Below are 13443 nucleotides of genomic sequence, written 5' to 3'. Positions count from 1 at the left end.
CACGTGAATGCGTCACTGGTAAATTCCCACCTCCATCTTGGTTATGAAGGCAGCATCAGTTGTGGTGTATTGTCCACATACCACCCCCCCCCCCCCCCCCCCCCCCCCCCAGCCCTTATTGTTTAAATAATATACTGAACATGCCTTAGACATGCCTTAAACATTACTTTATCTAATATACGAGCCAATGAACTCACAAATTCATGTAGATTATTTTTGTTAAACCAATCAATACTTGCATTGTTTCAAGCTATTTGACCTTTACTTTGTCAGAAAATGGTGTATTGTTGTGACAATAATGACCTGTTGTGCAAGAAACCAATAAAAACTAATAAATAAAGGAGGCTATTTATTTTGTCAGAGCCATAGAGACGCTTGGCTGATTGTGAGTTGAACGTTATCCCCCACCAACCAACGGGCTGGGCTGTTACAGCCTGACACTTTCACTTTCTGATTACTAGAAATCAGGAGGACGTTTCAAGAGTGAAAATATCGACACAGATGTGTTTACATAAGTTATCCCCCACCAACCAACGGGCTGGGCTGTTATAGCCTGACACTTTCACTTTCTGATTACTAGAAATCAGGAGGACGTTTCAAGAGTGAAAATACCGACACAGATGTGTTTACATAAGTTATCCCCCACCAACCAACGGGCTGGGCTGTTATAGGCTGACACTTACACTTTCTGATTACTAGAAATCAGGAGGACGTTTCAAGAGTGAAAGTACCGACACAGATGTGTTTACATAAATTAAGATTATATTACTTTTGATCTGGTATTTGACGAACCTCTCGGCCAACCCTGATTGGGACTAGTTTGTTTATTATCTGTGTTGGTTGACGTCGTGACAGTATTATGCGGTAAGTAGACCACGGATTGGTCATCTTAATTTGTGTATATTTTTCTAGTTTGGGCAGCCGATAGTGCATGGGCGCTAGATCTGCACTATCGTCTGTCTAGGCTTGATGTGCATTTTGTCAATGGTTTGTGCAGCTAAAACAGAATAATACAAGACAATAATGCCAGTTTGATACAGGTGCAACATGTAGTGAGTAGGAGAGTGAAATAGAATATCACCAAATACCCCACTACAGGAAACTGAAGCTGTACTCAGGAGAGCTCATTTGATAAATGGGGTGAAATAACACAGACTGTGTCATTAAGGGGTTAAGCACAAGCTAGTCTTTGAAGTTGTGGAGTTGGATCAAAATCCACTACTCTCTGGTTTTACGTGTGAGTGTAACGGATGTGAAACGGCTAGCTTAGTTAGCGGTGTGCGCTAAATAGCGTTTCAATCGGTGATGTCACTTGCTCTGAGACCTTGAAGTAGTGGTTCCCCTTGCTCTGCAAGGGCTGCAAGGGCCGCGGCTTTTGTGGAGCGATGGGTAACGATGCTTCGTGGGTGACTGTTGTTGATGTGTGCAGAGGGTCCCTGGTTCGCGCCCGGGTATGAGCACTTAGGACTCGTAACTCACAATTCCACAAAGTGGAGCAGTGTACCAAAGAGCTGCTGAGTGAATATCATGACGTGTTCAATGATCTATTGGAGTCTGTGCTTGGAGATGTCCACTTCCAGTCTGGTCTCATAGACTAGACATAACATCGTAAACGTACATCTTGGAGACTCAAATTAGTAATGTTACGTTTGGTATGGTTACATAAAACAGATGGCTACTTAGGGTGGTTTGTCGGGGTCGAACGTATAAGGCGAACGTCTAGCAACTCAAAGGTTGCGATTTGGAATCTCATCACGGACAACTGTAGCTAATTAGCAGCTTTTCATCTACTTACTACTTTTTAGCTACTCTGCAACTCATTAGCATGTTAGCTAACCCTTCTTCTAACCCTGATTCCGGAAATGTTGAGCCGAATAAATGCAAGACACATTGGCGGGGAGGCACGCTATAGACTGGCAAGGGACAAACTTTTCTGGTCGAACATGAGAGAGGAATCAAGAACATGTATCCAATTGCTCAGCCTGTAATGAATATGCACGAGCACAGCAAAACAAATCAATGATTTCACATAACATCCCAGAGTGCCCATGGCAAACAGTGAGCATGGACCTTTTTACGTATATAGGAAAGGACTTCCTGATTATGGTTGATCATTACGCAGATTACTGGGAGGTGGAACCACTGCCAGACGTGTCAGCTGACATGGTCGTCACATTCTGCAAAGTGGGGAGGAGGGGGGCTATGAGGCAGAGCCAGCTGCTAAGAGAGTGAAAGACTTATGCAAGAGGGCAAAGCTAGACAGTATGGATGTATGGTCAGCTATACTGCAGTGGTGCAACACGCCACGGAGGGGATGGACAGTAGACACGCACAGCGTCTGATGTCGCGCAGACTCAAGTCATTGCTGCCGGTGGCACCCAACCTGCTGAAGACCTCTTAAGTTTTGGTTGTCACCAGTAGCTAGGTGTGGGTAAAATCACTGGGAAGCAGTATTTGAGGCGTCACTACAGATGCGGGTTCGATCCCAGGCTGTGTCACAACCGGCCGTGACCAGGAGTCCCATAGGGTGGCGCACAATTGGCCCAGCGTCGTTCAGGTTAGGGGAGGGTTTGGCCGGGGTGGCTTTACTTGGCTCATTGTGGTCTAGCGACTCCTTGTGGTGGGCCGGGCACCTGCAGGCTGATTCCGATTGTCTGTTGAATGGTGCTTCCTCCCACACATTGGTGCAGCTGGCTTCCGGGTTAAGCGGGCGGGTGTTAAGAAGCGCGGTTTTTGCGGGTCATGTTTCGGAGGACGCATTACTCGACCTTCACCTCCCGAACCTGTTGGGGAGTTGCAGTAATGAGACAAGATCGCATATCACTAAATGGGGGTAAAAATATATATAGATATTTTTCAGATCTGTGTTTCATAATTTTCCTTTAATTTTATTTTTTTAAATTTTAAAAATGTCACCTTTATTTAACCAGGTAGGCAAGTTGAGAACAAGTTCTCATTTACAATTGCGACCTGGCCAAGATAAAACAAAGCAGTTCGACACATACAACGACACAGAGTTACACATGGAGTAAAACAAACATACAGTCAATAATACAGTATAAACAAGCCTATATACGATGTGAGCAAATGAGGTGAGATAAGGGAGGTAAAGGCAAAAAAAGGCCATGGTGGCAAAGTAAATACAATATAGCAAGTTAAACACTGGAATGGTAGATTTGCAGTGGAAGAATGTGCAAAGTAGAAATAAAAATAATGGGGTGTAAAGGAGCAAAATAAATAAATAAATTAAATACAGTAGGGAAAGAGGTAGTTGTTTAGGCTAAATTATAGGTGGGCTATGTACAGGTGCAGTAATCTGTGAGCTGCTCTGACAGTTGGTGCTTAAAGCTAGTGAGGGAGATAAGTGCTTCCAGTTTCAGAGATTTTTGTAGTTCGTTCCAGTCATTGGCAGCAGAGAACTGGAAGGCGAGGCGGCCAAAGAAAGAATTGGTTTTGGGGGTGACTAGAGAGATATACCTGCTGGAGCGTGTGCTACAGGTGGGAGATGCTATGGTGACCAGCGAGCTGAGATAAGGGGGGACTTTACCTAGCAGGGTCTTGTAGATTCGCAAGAGGGTGAATGTATCTCACTAGAGAGAGTATAAGAGAGAGCGAAACAAAAATGTGCTAATCAGCGTTGAGCTAAACTGAGTGAGTTCAACTGTGAATGGTCCTGGCGAAAAAATCTAAGTCTAAAGGGAAGCCAGCTTGGATTTGGCGTCTCTCCTATCAAATCGCTTTGAGAGCATACGTCATTAACAGGAACAACTTGAATTGTTGCATCTCTTTGTGTTGTTGTCCACCTGTGGCTAGCTAGCTAAAATAGTCTCTTTCCTAAATTAGCCATGGATGGATATAGGGATTTGGACGTGTGGTTTTACTTAATTCTCCGTACTGGCCAATGATTTTAAGAGCGATTCTGATCCAAACATTTCTCTACGAGTTGGGTGAGTCAGCATGTGTTTCTACTTTCACGAAGGCGCACGCACGCACACACGCAAACAAAAATCAGAACCATGGACAGCCACATATTTAGCTTATGTTGATTGGACTTAATTGTTTTGGGTATCATTCAGTTGTCACTGTATTAGACTAAGCAGAGGTGATTTGACGAGGTTGAAGTTGAGTTGAAATGGTGCTGGAATAGTGGAGGCATCTCCTGTTTTCTTTGTGACTTCCGGTAACTCTCTGTGGTTTTAAATCAACAGTTGTTTATTGGTCTGAAAATGTTAGAAACATTGACTTAACCATGCTGTAGGTCATGTAGGTCTGCAGGTCTGTTACATGCAATATGCGTCATGGATTTCCCCAGTCAGAGGTTGCTGTTTTGTGATAAAGCCAAGGTTTTGTTAATGTATTCTGCCACTGTGTCTTCTTATTGTCTCGGCCTTTAGGCCTATATATCACGCTCGCAAGGCATATGAATTAACAGCAAACAACGCAATTATCACAGCACATACAGTGTAGGATGTAATATGGCTTTTCTGGTGAGGGGGGTGGCTTGGCTTCCCCAGTGGACTTATCCACACACCACTACTATTAATTCATATGCCTTGTGACCGTGATACCTGGTGTGCACCTGCGTAGTGGTTGTCTGTCACGACCAACCAAAAGCACTATTTTAAGCTGGTATTTAACTTTTGTTTCTTCCTTCTCGTCGTTAAAGCTAGTATAGGAGGGAAATGATGCCACAATCTATGTCATTAAGTGTTTCAGTAACAGGCAATCCTTTGTGTCTCTGCAGTGTCAGTATTTGACGTCCCACTCAGCCAACAGTCATCTAAACAGTGACTGTTTCTCCGTGGGTCTTACCTGGCAGCGTAATAAAGGTTTATAAACAGCAGCGGGTGAGATTATATTTGTAATTTTTGCATCCACTCGTGGCCTAATGACTCTTACCTTGCCCTAATCAGTGGATTTGTTATTTGATTACCCAGGCTTATTGAATTATGAAAAATGTTGATAAATGTACCTTTTACAGCAAGGAACAGCAAGGAAAATGTATTCTCTGGGCACAATGTATTTTCTATCTGAAAGTGTTGTGACGTTGTATCAGAATAGGCCTACCGTCCTGAATCTGTTATCTTTTCAAGATCAGAGCAGAGGACAGCAAATCCTGTTTCCCTACAGCAGCATCAGTGTGACAAGTATGAGTCAGGTAACTACAATGAAATGATACAGTTAGCAGCTGTGTAAGCCTGTGAACAATGTTTTGTACTAACAAATAGTCTATAATTCTCTTCCTCCTAGGCAAGGACAATGAGTTTCGAAAAGCCAAACAGGAGCCTCTCACTAGATGCAGCATGTGCCCTTACAAGTAAGCAAAGATTTACATGATCTGGGTCCCAATTAACTTGTGGTAACCACCTGTTGTAGGATATCAAAGAGTCTGAGAGCAGTAGGCTATTGCAATAATCTTATATTTATTTAACACATCTACATTTCAAGGGAAGGGGAACAATGGGCATCTTGGCAAAAAGGAAGTGTCTGAAAAGGTTAGGTCGACTAGCTATCAGTTTTCAATGGTCGTGGTGCTGTCCATGGTGCTAAATGTTTGTGCACCGGTATAGAGAGCAATCGTAATGGCGTCTTTTTGTAGGCATTAACTCCGCCATCGTTCGTTGGACAAAGCTTATTGGGAAATAAATAGAGTTATTTTTTTTACAACACTGCCATTTATGGACCAGGCAAGCTGTAAGACACTTTTGAATATGCTAATGTAGTAACTGAGGTGTCACAGTTGCTTAACCCTATACTTAAATCACATGTTTATTATTCTATAGAGTGGAGGACGGAGACATTCTTCACCATTCTGACTGGGAATACTCTGTGGTCTCATGAGGAAATCAATCGCTGTCTCACTGCAAAAGGTTTAACTGAGGTGACGTCACTAGAGGAGAGTGATGTCATCCTGGCTTTCTGTCCCATTGTCTCTCGTGCTGGGACTGATATTGAAGCAGCACTGGAGCAGATTCCAGGTAATCAATATCCATGAAGAACATTGTCAAAACGTTAATGATTCATTAATCAGGTATGTTTACGTGATTATTGTTGCTGTTATCCCCTCTCTCTTGACAGCTGGTAAACCTGTCATCCTGGTAGTGCTGCATCTCACCTTCGATCCAGACTACACTGTACCTGACAGTAGCAGACTAGTGACCAGAGGTGATGTAATACTCACAGTGGACTGTCTCTTCCATGAGCACCGGGGACTATTGAAGTGTCCTCGCAATGAAGAAGCAATTCTAAAGATTCTGGACAGGACAAACATACAGCCAAAGGTAGTTCACCTTTATTCAAAATGATAATTTAGATAAAGAGGAACATTGTGTCCCCAATTAATACAAATGGGAAAAAGTGAGCTTGAGTTGAGATTAGTAACGTCTAGGGAAATAACACGTAGTTGTAATACTCCTCATGCACACTGACCTGTATGTGTACTGTGTATTTGAACGCTGGTGCAGAATGATGAGGTCTGGGAACTAATCGGAGAAGAAGAAGCCAGTGATGCCCCTGAGCAGGAAAACCTAGCGGTATGTCATCTCATTTCAGACTTTGCCACTTGGTCAAAATACAAATGACAGGTCAGAGCAGAGGGGATCAAATCCTGTTTCCTTACAGCAGCATCAGTGTGACAATACAAATATGTTTCAGGTAACTACAATTAAATGATACAGTTAGCAGCTGTATAAGCCTGTGAACAGTAATAAATAGCCTATCAATCTCTTCCTCTTAGGCAAGGACAATGAGTTTGGAAGAGCAAATCAGGGGCCTCTCACCAGTTGCAGCATCTGCCCTTGCAAGTAAGTTATCTCCCTGAGCTTTATGCAGTTGTTAACTGTCCTCCTAATAACATCATATTTGTTTTCAGGAGCTGGAATTAAAGAGGACATTGATATTCAAGAGTTAACAAGAGATGATCTGAACGAACTTCTGCCAGGCCTTGAGCATTTCAAACTTAGGAAGAAGATCAGTGAACTTCTAACCCAATCTAAACAGGTTGGTATAGTCCCAAAAGCTTCTATGGTTACTGTACCACTTTGTGGGATCATTCAGTATAGTTAATAGAATGAAGGTTTTTGATTCATTGTACATTTCCATTGTATGTACTAATCCCCCCATGTTTTCTGTTATTTTTGTTTCTTAGGACACAGCTAAACCTATCGATTTCATTCTTAACGAGTTTAGGGAATTCCTTCCAGCTGTTGTCATGAAGAGTAAGTCCCTTTTCAAGGACTTTCAGCATAGCTGTCACCCAATACATTTGTGGTGTCTCTTTGGTTCTAATTGTATGCACTGGTCACTTTCTCCTTACAGCTGCACTTGTTCCTGGGGGAGTGTTACATGGCTACGTCCCTATTCTTAAAGATTTGAAGAAGCAGCTGGCCAAAGCCCTGCACTTCATTCAGGAACACGTTGAACTGCTTGAGAGCTACAATAAAGAAGAGCCCATGGAGGCTGAGGGCAATGCTGTGTCCCCATCAGCTGACTCTGCTACAGCAGGAAACCAGCTATCCAATGTTGCAGGTAAATGACATAACTGCTGTCTGTGTTGGTTGCAGAATAGTGGGTCTCATCCCTCATGAATAAAAAGACATAGATAATGGTATACAAAATGTTGAGAAATTAAACATTCAAGACATTCACTATTGGGACTTTAATGGAGCTCGAACACAGTCTTTTCTTAGCCTAAAATTACTCTGTTAACAGCCGAAATGTACATTATTTCCAGTACATAAGCAATCTGTTGAAGGCGCTTCAGAACGACCAGGTAACTCAACCTTAAACATGGCATGTTTTTCTCAAAACATAAGAATTCTATAATGTTAAACCCTTTTACAGCTGGCAAAGCCAACCACAATGACTTGCACAGACTCACAACAATGTGCTGCAAAAACACTGGACTTGAATTCATAGTACTTTGTTGTCCTCAGCCTTAGGGGTCCACCCCAAACGACCAAGATCAGATCTGCCCACCAGTGGTAAGTGGCAAAACTTCAAGGAACCCCCACCTCATACTTCAGGAGCAGCTGGAATAACATATGCTCCTCCAAGTACCACTGGTAGTGTGCAGTTCAGGTCGCGAGGCAAACTGGAGAACTCAAAATCATGCTCTCCGTACACTTCAGGAGCAGCTGATATTGAGCCATCTGCAACATCCTACAAAGGCCATTATCAAAGCCTAAACACTGTTCAATGTCATTAAATCCTTTAAAATATAATTCATTTATAAGTCAAAAATTGATGTATCAATCACAGATAGCCCCTTTAAGGAATGGGAAACAATGTGTTGAGAATTTGATTTCAATTGCTACTTTCAGATAGTTCCCCATCAGTACCTGGTAACATCCAGGCCCCAAAAGAAAAGGAAGGAAAAGAACCTGGAAGTTGGAATTTTTTCAGCAGATATGTAACAAAACATTTGCCAGGTGAGATTCTTGAGATATGCTTTGTACTAATCAAAAACAATTTGTTCATGCATTTCCTGTCAGTCAATCTAATTGGCATAAATCCCTCCTTACCTCTCCACTCTGATAGCTTTCTAGTGTGAAATGTCTGCATTGGAAATCCACCACTTTGCTTTTGTTTGCAACATCTTGGGGATATACTGTATGTAGTGTTGTCATTTAATTATGTTTTGTTTCAAGAAGTTAAAGTCTATTCCCAAGTGTGTGGTAAAACCCTGAACACTCACCTTGCACTCATGAAACAAGTGGAGGATCTGGGACTTAAACAAAAGGAGACCAGTGTAGAGGACTGCCAAGTCATAATGGTCTTCTGTCCTGTTACATCTCGTGTGGAAACTGACATTGAGGCTGCCATGAGCCAAGTTCCAGGTAGGAAAGCCTTTTGGGATTACACCATGAAAGCAAAAGATTTCTAGACCGAATACAATTGTCAATACTACTTCTATCATGGGATTTCATTTGACTCAACAGGTTGTATTGGTCCATGTTGTAGAACAACCTTTTGTCTAATGATTCTTTGGGTGGAAGCACTTTTCTAAAGCTTGCATCATTCTGTCTCAACAGGTAACACAGATGCCATTCTAGTGGTGATGCACCATACTTTTGATCGCTACTTTGTCACAGACCAGAGATCTGCATCTCACTACAAAAGCGTAGTAGAGAAAGTTAATGTTCTCTTCCATGACTCTGTGGGACTTCTGCATTGTCAAACAAATGATATTGCAGTGACTCTCATACATAAGGCCCTACTGAAATACAACAGCAGTCCTTACAGACATTAAGTGCCCCATTGTGGCAACACAAAGAAAGTGTTTGAAGTCTGTAACAAGATTACAATGCCACCAACATAATTTAAAAACCTACATTTCTACAACTTCCACCCAGGGCGTTGGTGACTCATTCTAGTTTAGAAGAAAGCTTATCACAATCTGTGTAGTGAGCCAAATTAAATATTATCTTGATTCTCAATAAGTACAAAACTAGACTTCTCTCTGTAGAACCTCTGTTGTGAGTGAATCTTTGAAGATAAGATACCTCATATGTATTTGTGAATTTCAGCTCGTTCTACTTTTAGTATTAGAAGCACTTATAGTTGTGTTTTCTACTTTGTTACATTATGCCTAAATCATGAGAATGTGTTTATGAATGTTTAGTCTTATTCTATGAGAATAAATCAAGTACAAGTGTTACATAAAATATTGAATAACTTAGTAATAATGATATTGACAAGATTTTTTCTCAACTCTTCTGATATCAATAGACTTACTCATGTGTTGAGGAATTTCTGTCTCTGCAGATAGACTAATAATCTATTCCAAAGCTAAAATAAAGAGTGCACACGCAACATTGATTGGAACAAGTGTCAAGTCAAATATTTAATATTGATCATAACACTAAGAACATAATTGATTATAAAAATTCTGCTGATATCAATATAAAAGATGCATAGCGGCATTCATTTCTAAACATCCTTGTAGCAATACTTTTGCATTTATATCCACACAAAGTGATTTAGAATCACTTTTCTCTTGCCTTAAGTCTTTCCATCACAAAGTAAAGACAGGCTTTAATGACAAAACAGCAGTTTGTTTTGTCAACATATGTAAAACCTGCTGTTAATAAAGGACACCATGATCAAAATGTCATAAGCCCACCAGAACAACACTTTAGTGTCAAAACACTCCATTTTGGTGCGACAGGCCCATGGTAAAGTAGGTCAGTCAATGAGAATGCATGTTCTTATTTCCACTGGAAGTAAGGCCATGTCCCATGATCCATCCATCAACCATCTCCACCTCGCAGAAGTAACTGTGTCATGACACAGTGCAGATCATTGATATTTCATGTTTCCCAAATGTAATGTGTTTATAGGGACAGGCTTTACAGGAGATTGTCCTCAAATCTTCTCCCTCAACAGGAATTGGTCTGCAACCTGTTAACGTGTGCAATATGCTTAAGTGTGAGAAAACATCCTTTTACACTTTGGTATTAATCACATGAGCATTTGTCCTCATAGGACACTAGAACTACTGCCACATGCTGGAAAATATAGGTCATTAACAGTAGATCACTGTTCTTTAATATATTTAACTCCTGTCATCACCACCACTGGTTTTATGCCCATTAGACTGTATCTTATCCCCACGTCACAAGAAACCAACTGTCTTGAATTCACAATAGCTTTACAATTCTCTCTCAGACACACACACACACACACCATGGCATTTATCCCAGTTAACTCAACCTAGACAATCAACCATCTGATATGTCTTGTGAATATGTTAACTGGACAGCCATGGTTAATATACTCCAAATAACACACAAAAATATATACAGTACCAGTCAAAAGTTGACACCTACTCATTCAAGGGTTTTTATTATTTACTACATTGTAGAATAATAGTGAAAACTGAAATAACAAACGGAATCATGTAGTAACCAAAAAAACAAATACAAATATATTTTAGATTCTTCAAAGTAGTCACCCTTTGTCTTGACAGCTTTGCACACTCTTGGCATTCTCTCAACTAGCTTAATAAGGTAGTCACCTGGAATGCATTTCAATTAAACAGGCGTGTTTTGTTAAAAGTTAAATTGTGGAATTTTGTGACAAGGTATACAGAAGATAGCCATATTTGGTAGAAGACCAAGTCAAATAAGCAAATAGAAACAACAGTCAATCATAACTTTAAGAAATGAAGGTCAGTCAAGCCGGAAAAATTCAAGAACTTTGAAAGTTTCTTCAAGTGCAGTCGCAAAAACTGTCAAGCGCTATGAGTTACCTCCAGAGTTACCTCTGCTGCAGAGGATACGTTCTTTAGAGTTAACTGCATCTCAGATTGCAGCCCAAATAAATGCTTCAGAGTTCAAGTAACAGACAGATCTCAACATCAACTGTTCAGAAGAGACTGCCAATCAGGCCTTCATGGTTAAATTGCTGCAAAGAAATAACTACTAAAAGGAAACCAATAAGAAGAAGAGACTTGCTTGGGACAAGAAACACGAGCAATGACCATTAGACTGTTGGAAATCTGTCCTTTGGTCTGATGTCCAAATTTGAGAGTTTTGGTTCCAACCACTCTGTCTTTGTGAGACGCAGAGTAGGTGAACGGATGATCTTCGCATGTGTAGCTCCCACTGTGAAGCATGGAGGAGGAGTTGTGACGGTGTGGTGTGGGGGAGACACGGATTAATTTAGAATTCAAGGCACACTTAACCAAGATGGCTACCATAGCATTCTGCAGCAATATGCCATCCCATCTGATTTGCGCTTAGTGGGAGTATCATTTGTTTTTTAACAGGACAATGACCCAAAACACTGTGTAAGGGCTATTTGACCAAGAAGGAGAGTGATGGAGTGCTGCATCATATGACCTGGATTCCACAATCCCCCGACCTCAATCAATTTGAGATAGTTTGGGATGAGTCGGACCGCAGAGTGAAGGAAAAGCAGCCAACAAGTGCTAAGCATGTGGGAACTCCTTTTTTACATTTTTTATTTGACCTTTATTTAACCAGGCAAGTCAGTTAAGAACAAATTCTTATTTTCAATGACGGCCTAGGAACAGTGGGTTAACTGCTTGTTCAGGGGCAGAACAACAGATTTTTACCTTGTCAGCTTGGGGATTTGAACTTGCAATCTTTCAGTTACTAGTCCAACGCTCTAACCACTAGGCTACCCTGCCACCCCAATGCTTCAAGACTGTTGGAAAACAATTCCAGGTGAAGCTGGTTGAGAGAATGCCAAGAGTGTGCAAAGCTGGCATCAAGGCAAAGGGTGGCTACTTTGAAGAATCTAAAACATAACATATATTTAGATTTGTTTAACACTTTCTTGGTTCCTACATGATTCCATATGTATTATTTCCTAGTTTTGATGTCTTCACTATTTTTCTACAATGTAGAAAATAGTAAAAATAAAGATAAACCCTTGAATGAGTAGGTGTCCTAAAACTTTGGACCGGTAATGAATATACACACATATTCTTGTTCGGGGGAGAGACGGGCAAAAAAGTGCCATTCATATACATTAAATTAACAGCAGAGAAAGTCTGGCTAGGGTCAACATCCCTCCCCTTATAGTCCACACCCTCTGTAACCCTGATGCTGTAGCCCTGCTATTGGCCCTCTGCTGTGTCCGTCACTGGCTTGGTCGGTTGGGGCGGCCCCTCCAGTAGTTGTTATAGGCCTCCTGGAACATGTTCTTGCAGCCGAGCTTGGCGTCGAGGCGGGAGCAGATGAGGAAGGAGCCGCCCATCTTGCGGTGGAGAGAGTAGGTCTCCTCGGGAGGCGGGGTGAGGCGCTGCTTCAGCATCACGGGGATCAGGTTGTGGATGCGCTCCGTGGTGCTCTGGGCGCCGAAGTTAAAAGGCTCCATAGAGGCAAAGGCCTCGCCCAGAATCATCACCGCGTCCACATGGGCGTTCACCATGGACTGAGGGAGGGGACGGACAGAACATACTCAGAGAGTAATAACCTGTATGTGTTTGTGTGTTTTTTAGTGGGTTCAGGGGGAGACATTGTAATTAAGTTATGGGTATTCACTACTCAGTTTATGCCTTGGAGTAATGAAGAGCCTTCTCAATTCATTGTCTATGACAAAATAAACTAGTACGTGGCATTGTTGATTCATGTGTTGAGAACGAATTAATTGACTCACCTTTGACTCATAACCTGTGAGAAACTTGAGATCTACTGATCTCCTCCGAACCCCCTCTCTGTCTCCCTCTGCTGCTGACTTGATGAGCTGATTAAAACAATGAATGTCACACACACGTCAAATAAATAATTTTGATCGGCTATGTTTTGTTGTGGGATAAAGCCTAATAGCTTACCTCGATGTAGATGTCAGTGAAGTCCTCACTAAATCCTCTTGTGGCTCCGAAATCCAACAATGCAACCTATGGATGGAACAGAAGTAATGTTTAGTCATTCAACAACATCGTGCTACTGGAGGTGGCTACTGTATAGGCTT

The 13443-nt window shown here is 41.6% G+C and overlaps 2 protein-coding genes across 14 annotated transcripts in view; one reads left to right on the top strand and one right to left on the bottom strand.

Moving 5' to 3' along the window:
• Positions 1–444: 444 nt before the first annotated feature.
• Positions 445–9825, top strand: LOC109866141 (uncharacterized). 9 transcript variants are annotated; one of them, XM_020454698.2, is made up of 16 exons: positions 445–864; positions 4745–4847; positions 5094–5158; positions 5251–5317; positions 5784–5978; positions 6079–6281; positions 6465–6533; positions 6737–6803; positions 6872–6999; positions 7148–7217; positions 7318–7527; positions 7733–7771; positions 7935–7982; positions 8322–8429; positions 8652–8837; positions 9033–9825. In XM_020454698.2, exons 3-16 carry the CDS (start codon positions 5150–5152, stop codon positions 9248–9250), a joined length of 1617 nt encoding a protein of 538 aa, XP_020310287.2. In that variant the 5' UTR covers positions 445–864; positions 4745–4847; positions 5094–5149; the 3' UTR covers positions 9251–9825. The 9 variants fall into 9 exon arrangements, with proteins under 9 accessions (XP_020310287.2, XP_020310283.2, XP_020310288.2 ...); XM_020454694.2 differs by having other exon boundaries at positions 8649–8837; XM_020454695.2 differs by having other exon boundaries at positions 604–864; positions 5057–5158; positions 8649–8837.
• The window catches only part of coq8aa (coenzyme Q8A, genome duplicate a), a 35352-nt gene continuing 31724 nt past the window's right edge, over positions 9816–13443 (bottom strand). For 3 of the 5 annotated variants that reach the window (XM_031800736.1, XM_020454693.2, XM_031800737.1), the window contains 3 exons: positions 13304–13369; positions 13129–13215; positions 12467–12903 (listed from right to left, as the gene is read on the bottom strand). In XM_031800736.1, the coding sequence (XP_031656596.1) occupies positions 12610–12903; positions 13129–13215; positions 13304–13369 (447 nt within the window). In that variant the 3' untranslated portion in view covers positions 12467–12609. Of the gene's footprint in view, positions 12904–13128; positions 13216–13303; positions 13370–13443 lie in introns of all 5 variants that reach the window. The other 2 variants (XM_020454692.2, XM_020454691.2) reach the window with 1 other exon arrangement.

This window comes from Oncorhynchus kisutch, linkage group LG21 (genome assembly GCF_002021735.2).
Source record: "Oncorhynchus kisutch isolate 150728-3 linkage group LG21, Okis_V2, whole genome shotgun sequence".
Taxonomy (NCBI): domain Eukaryota; kingdom Metazoa; phylum Chordata; class Actinopteri; order Salmoniformes; family Salmonidae; genus Oncorhynchus; species Oncorhynchus kisutch.
Note: the sequence above shows the minus strand (reverse complement) of the source record. Positions and strands in the feature narration are given on the sequence as shown.